Genomic DNA, 7,115 nt, shown 5'->3' with positions numbered 1-7,115 from the left:
TATGCCAAATTTATGGAACAATGGTTCTAACCATTACATTATCACAAATTAAACTTATGCATATGAAAAATTAAACTTAGGCACGTTAAGTCATTCATCATTATGTCATTCATCAAACTTGCCAAAAAAGCAACAAAAAAAAAACAAACTTATAAACACCATAACATATATACATTACATAATTTAACATTTTTGCAAAAAAAATTACACAAAAAAACAAGATTCTCTCACTTAGGCATTTCATCAAACACCTTAAGTGCTATTCAAAATACTAGCACAATTGGTGTTATTTCAACATCAAATTCAACTACATTGTACCTATATTGTCTCTAAACATCAATTCCAGCATAAACCATCGATCAAAGCAACTAAATCATGCATAATTTGCAATTTTCTAACCTAACCCTAAAACTACCTAAAACTAACATTTTGCTCAAAATTATAAAAACTAACACCCTAAACAAACTACATTGCATGTAAAAAGGAAGGAAAGAACTTACTTGTCAATTAATTGAAGAAATTGGGAGCGAATTCGTGAAGTAGAAGTTTGGAGAAATTTGAAAGTTTGGAGGTTTGAAGTTGTGTTTCTGGAAAATGTGAAAGTGAAGGTTCTGTGCTCATAAAAACGCAGAACTCAACAGTAGTTAACAACCGCTGAGTTCCAGCAGCTGTTAACTACCGGCGTGTTTCCTAGCGGTAGTTAACTACCACCAGGGGCATTAAGGTCATTTACTTGTGTCAATTGGAAGTATTCTATGTCAAAAAAGCAATTTTCAAAAAAAATATGTAGATTGAGCTCGGATTAGATTGCAATCCCATAAGTTTGTCATGAGAATGTCTTTTCCCCCTCCTTGTTTCTCACGCACCCTCCAAAATTCTAAAAATGCCATCAGATTTTTGAATTTTTAGGGTTATAAATGGACTTGGACTAATAAACTATCCAAAATAAAATTATGAAAACCGTCATTTTGGGTGAAATAGTAAATGCTTTAATTTCATTGGGATTTTTTTTTTAAACTGTTATTTTAACGACATCAAAAAAATTAGTCCTAGAATTACCCTTGATTCAATGAGATATATCTTATAGAAATCATGGCTCATCATCTAAAATATCTAAAACAACTTGGATCTATTCTATTCTACTAGGTCTATCTTGGGTCATTACAAATAGCAATGATAATTTTAGTAAGAATATAAAATAATAACAATAATATGAAACTAAATATAATTTATCGTTTCTCTCAAAAAAAATATAATTTATCGTTAGTCCGATTAAAGTATATTTGACATTAGTTTTCTATATTAGTTTATCCAATTTAATCATAAAAATATATTTTTAGAAAAATTGTAAAAATAATTGTTAATAAAAAAATGTATCTCATAAGCATACCATAGTTGATAGCTAAAAAGACATTATTTATAAGGTCTAGGGTTGGAAATGAATGGAGTCAAATCAAATTTATTTGATATCGGCTCGACTAGATAAGCATTAGTTCGACTTGAAAGTCGACTTGAGTTTGAAACAAATCATTTTTTAAGCTCAAGTTCGTATCGATTAAAGTTCACGAGGAGCTCGATTTAGCTTGTTAGGTTCAATTTGTTTGCTCGAATCAATTCATAACCAAACGAGCCGAACTATGTATAATTCAAGTTCAACTCATTTAGTTAACAAACTTAATCTTTAGCTCAAATCGATCTCATTTGCTTCATGAACCAAGTTCAACGAATCAAATGTCGAATCGAGTCTCGAATTTTGTTCGAGTTGGCTCGGTTCATTGCTAGCCCTGTACTCGGATGTTTTTATTTTTATTTTTATTTTTTTAATAAAGAATGGATGTTGTTGTGAAACATCTTTTTCGGTCGTAATAAACAAATATAAACCACCTAGACTTTGTACAGTGTTGTGTTGACTTGACTCCACTTCACGTCTTTGCCTGCTAATAACAACACCCTTTCTTCTTTCTTTTTAATGCGTTCATTCTCATTGATTCATCTATCTTTGTATAATCAAAATTTCATCCATTCTCTTTAGTAAACCATATCATCTCAATCATTTCATTTCCCAACAACTTCACTATGACACAATCTAAACTGTATGTAGAACCATGCATTACCTTCTTTCTATTTTATCTTTTTATTTATCTCATATATAAATGAAACTAACTTATGATTATTATTGCTGATAAGTGATAACACTTTTTCTTGCAGATTTAGCAGTGGAATTGAGCTTGCATCTTTTGTAACAAGTTCTACCATCCTTTGCAAATCATGGAAGACTATTTCATCTGATAATTATGAAAATGGTGTTGGACTTTCTTGGAAACTTGATAAAGAACATGGTTCTGATTTTACCATTCTAGCTTTTAAGGCCACATCAGATGATTCTTCCAATGTTCAGGCTGATTTGATTTCTTCTTCTGAACTTAAGGAGGATAATTTTCTTGAGTTTGAGTTTCTGTGTTCAAAGAAAATTCCAATATTCTCTTTTAACAGGACTGCACTTTCACTCTTTCGTGATAATCAACAGGAGCTCGATAGATTGAAATCTGAGGTATATTTAATATCTTCCTGTCCTTTTTTATTATTTTTCTGATTGTGATTGAATTTTATACTGAATTAGAAAACCTTTCTATTTGGCTGGAGAAACTAGAGATTTATTTGAGTTTAGGGGCTGTTTGTATTGGCTTATTTGAGTTTATCTACTTACGTAAGCACTTATGAGAATGTTTGGGGAAAATTTGGAAGCCTGCTTATGAGTTATGACATGTTCTTAAGTTGTTTTCAACTTAGTTTCATCAGCTCTCCAAGATAAATTATGGAAACAACTTATAGCTTTATTTTATCTTTTGTTATAAAAATAACTTATTAAGTAACTTGAAATATAAGTTGTTTATCCAAACAGGGTATGGTTTCAGACTCTGTCCACCAACTAAAACCATTTTTGGACAAACAATGTATTTTGTGGTAAAAGGAATGTTACTCTTTATAAACTCTTTTTAGGCCTTATCTCTTTCTGATGCGAGCGAGCCTTGAGCTTTTTTCAATAACAACATTTCTTTAAGTTGAGTTTAAAAAACAAAATCAAAAAGTAAATGGGACAATCACCTTGAAAAAAAGACCCCTTTTGTTGGTATCTTGCTGTTTTAATTTTGTAAATCTAGTTCCTTCTAGCGAAACAACGACCTTGAAGGTTTGGGATGTAACATGGACTAGTTTCTGTTGTTTTGTTCACATGATTTGTAAACCAATGATTTGACGATCCACATAATAGATTATTAGAGGTTTATTTTTTTATTTTTTAAATCTCGCTTGTGAAAAATGGTTTGAAATATTTATATGCCTTATATTTTAAGAATGGTGTTTGATAAAGTGATGGAAAGGGGTTTTCCTGAATTAAACTTATGAGAATAGTGGACTAACTTTCATTTAAAAATATTGTACAACATCTTATTGTTAGCTATGAATTCTGGATACATAGAAAATGGAAAGGGCTTGTAATCACTCACAATGCTGGGGCCATTTATACTTTAATTGCTTTGTGTGTCCTCCGTTGCTGAATTACTGTTGTATTTGAAACATTTGTTTCATTGTCCTGGTTGGCGCTTTTTATGCATTTCCGCTTTCATATTTTCCGACTAAGCTCATTTCTAGCTCTTTTGTCAATCTGCAGAGTTGCTCATTGTTTGCTATGTTTCTGTTGTTGTTTATGCTGCTGAATTATGTGCATCTGCTTCATTGCTTTGGTTTCCGAGTTCACGTGTTTTTATTTTGCTTCCCTAACTTCCTTTCTTGCTCTAGTCTTCTGCACATCTCTTTATAAATAAATATTTCGCAATATGTAATACATGTTTATATTTATTATAATTTTTGATAACGTATCTAGGCCTTACTTTACCATGATTATTTGAAAAATTCTTGCATCTCTGTATTGTACCGTACCCATATTGTACCATGTATCTACTTCTCTTTCTAGCCATATTTCCTTTTGCCTGGAATCCCTTATGTAACAATCTTAATGCAGGTTAATAGTTTTAATCCACAGACTGCGTTGATTGTTACTGGACATGGTCTCGGAGGATCAATTGCTTCTCTCTTTGTTATATCACTATTACAAAATGTTGGTTCAGGAAAGAATCGTCCACTCTGCATCACATTTGGTTCACCCCTTGTTGGTGATAGGAGATTGCAACAAGCCATTACACGTAGTTCTATTTGGAATTCTTGCTTCATACACGTTGTGTCACACAAAGACCCACTTCCAAGGCTCTTCATTACAGACCGATCCAGTAATTACATGCCTTTTGGAACATTTATCATGTGTTCTGATGCAACTTCTTTTGAAAACCCGGATGCTATCTTGGAAATTCTCATGGTGTTGACCTCAGTGCATGATAAAAATCAAGAACTCGAATCTGTTGATTATGGAAATATAGTAAAAAATCTTTATCGTAAAGCAACATACATAGATTTTTCGGCTCAAGCTGAAAACTTGACTAATCCAGATTCACTAGCAACTGGTATTAGTTTGCAGTTGGTGGCACTAGGATTGAAACCACATATGCAGGTAGGTGAATATTTTCTATTTCTTCTTGAATAACTAGCATCACAATCATCTAATACTGAACAGGCGTGGCTCTCCATTGACAACAGACACCAAACTTGTAAGTGGAACGGAAAAGGTTCAATCCTCACAGAACAACCCTTTTGATAAGGGTGAAGAACTTTAAACATGACTAAGTTCTGGAATTAGGACTAGAGAACTAAATGTTCTTATTACAGTGAATTATAAAAAAAAGAGGCTAAATTTGTCAAGTTAAGTTTTGTTTTTATGTGCAATTGCACTACTACCTGTAAACTCCAATTTTTCATGATCTTATTTTTAAAATTTACTTGTCAGCAGCAACAGGTAAACATTGATATCAATACTCTAGAAACAAAGTTAAAGGAACTAGAAGAAAAATATGTCTCGCAGAAGAGGGTATTGTTTGATCCATCAAAGCAGTTGAATAACAGGAAGGTAGATATGGCCCAACTTGAATGGTATAAAAAGAAAACAAAGAATCAACAAATAGGGTACTATGACAGCTACAAAAACATGAACCCACCAATGGACCATGATGTTGTTGTGTATCATAAAAGGCTCACTAAGTACTGGGAAAAGATGGTTGAAGAAGCTGAGATGAAGCCTCAAAAAGAAGGTGCAGCTTTTCGTACCCGTTGGTTATACGGAGGGACTACTTACAGGAGAATGGTTGAACCTCTAGCTATTGGAAAATACTATAGCGAAGGTGGTAAAGACTATTTTAATAGTGAAAGGTCCATTCACTTCAAACAGTTGGAGGAGTGGTTACGGGAAGAGTCAAAAAATGGCACAAGTGATATAAACAGTACAAGTACAAAGAATGTGGAAGCTATTTTGACTATAGATTCTTGCTTTTGGGCACGTGTTGAAGAGGCTCTTCTTTTATGCGGAGAGTTGAAGGTTGTCAAAGAGAAAGACGAGGCACTAAGGAAATTGTTTGAATTTGAGGAGTATGTTTATGGGTTGCTCAAGGATTATGCAGTGTCCCCTGAGATATTTCTTGCACGAAGCAGCTACATTCGTTGGTGGAATGAGTATAAAAAAATTAAGGGATCTTCATACACTTCAGCACTCGCAAACTTCATGAATGATGATACCAAGATTAAGCAATATGCTATAGGATCTTACGATTTCCCCTGAAGTGTATTAACTATGTAATAATAAAGAGTGTGTGTATCATATGTTTTATTTCCTTAAAATGAAATTGTGTATTTGGGAGAAGTGGCAGCTAACCCTCCAAATACTTATGATTATGTAATATTTCAAGGTTTGTAGAAACTTATTGGTAAATGATGATTTTCTTCAAGGTTTGGATGTTAAACATAAATAGGCACTATAAAAGATAACTGAAAAAAGTAAGATGTTACCAATGCAATTGAGAAGTCTTGTGGTTGATCATCAGATACCAATAAGATTTTAGTACTCATGGTACTCCTCAATTTCCTACTATAAAAACATTTATACACCAAGCAAAACAATCACATTAGACAGGGTGCAATTGTATTTGTGTCTCTGAACCATCTTTGGAAGATGATCCTTTCACAGACGAAGGCAAATTGCGATGATAATCAGGAAAAATACCGATGATTTGGCAATTCGTTGAGATTCTTCTCTTTTAACGAACCAAGTTCGACATCTATGTTGATAGTTTCTAGTTCCCAAATGAAATGATATGGTACATTTGCAATGAATGGTTGTTTCTTAACAAAAAATCATTGAAACTGTGCATGAGGGCGGTAGTTAGACACCTCAACTCGGTTGACATCCCTAAATACCCCAAATCAAGTATAAGCATACTCGGTAGTTAGACCCATAGTCTTCCTTCCGATCCTCCTCCATCGAAACAACGATCTCTGGACTTAATTCCTCGCCTCATTTGAGAATCTCAACTTTTAACGAAACAATGTTCATTGGTGCTAATGTACGATCTCATACAACTAATAGTAAAATATGTTTTAGTATTACTAAATTGTCTTTTTTGTACAAATGCATTTAATGTTGATTTTTCATATTCCAAGATAATTGGTAGTATTAGTAAGGGTATAGTTGGAAAAGGGAAATAAATACATTTAAAAATTTATAGATAGTCTTATATTTAAGGAGTTTTTTTTTTTTTGAAAGTAGTTTTATAACTAGGGTCAGAGGAGTAAGTAATAACCATTGAAAATTGTTTTTCCATATTCTCATACAATTTATTTCAAGAAGAATATAAGAAGCCATGTTATATTCCAGATTATTACGTTTTACTTTTCTTATCCGTCCATTTCCCATGGGTGAATTAAACAAGACGTTACAATCCCAAGGTTGATTTAAGTGAAGGGTGTTATTTAAAGACCACTTTCCTAACCGTGTATGATCATATCATCTAATTCATTCCTAACTTAACCTTCTGTTTCCCTAGTACCTTCTCAGCTCAGCTCACTCTCTTTGTAGCAATCATATCATATCATGGATGCTTTCGTGAAGAAGTTTTTCCCTCAGTACTCCGGCCCTGGGGCATCGTTCCCCGAGTGTGACAACCTGAAGTTCCACA

General features: G+C 33.1%; 1 protein-coding gene across 3 annotated transcripts; it reads left to right on the top strand.

The window, feature by feature from the left end:
* Positions 1-1,942: 1,942 nt before the first annotated feature.
* LOC146939283 (senescence-associated carboxylesterase 101-like) lies at positions 1,943-5,888 on the top strand. Of its 3 annotated transcripts, none has more exons than XM_085753025.1 (4): positions 1,943-2,093; positions 2,209-2,551; positions 4,043-4,564; positions 4,898-5,888. In XM_085753025.1, exons 1-4 carry the CDS (start codon positions 2,077-2,079, stop codon positions 5,720-5,722), a joined length of 1,707 nt encoding a protein of 568 aa, XP_085609151.1. In that variant the 5' UTR covers positions 1,943-2,076; the 3' UTR covers positions 5,723-5,888. The 3 variants fall into 3 exon arrangements, with proteins under 3 accessions (XP_085609151.1, XP_085609150.1, XP_085609149.1); XM_085753024.1 differs by having other exon boundaries at positions 4,022-4,564; positions 4,901-5,888; XM_085753023.1 differs by having other exon boundaries at positions 4,022-4,564.
* The last annotated feature ends 1,227 nt before the right edge of the window (positions 5,889-7,115 follow it).

The sequence above is a fragment of the Medicago sativa genome, chromosome 3 (assembly GCF_051527215.1).
Source record: "Medicago sativa cultivar Bolivia chromosome 3, Bolivia_mono, whole genome shotgun sequence".
Taxonomy (NCBI): Eukaryota; Viridiplantae; Streptophyta; class Magnoliopsida; order Fabales; family Fabaceae; genus Medicago; species Medicago sativa.
This window is presented reverse-complemented; position numbering and strand designations above follow the sequence as displayed.

What these genes read in the sequence shown, in the direction of transcription:
- LOC146939283 (XM_085753023.1), top strand. An exon ending in TCGATAGATTGAAATCTGAG is followed by an intron (nt 2,552 to 4,021) that starts GTATATTTAATA and finishes ATCTTAATGCAG; the next exon opens with GTTAATAGTTTTAATCCACA. An exon ending in GATTGAAACCACATATGCAG is followed by an intron (nt 4,565 to 4,897) that starts GTAGGTGAATAT and finishes TTTACTTGTCAG; the next exon opens with CAGCAACAGGTAAACATTGA.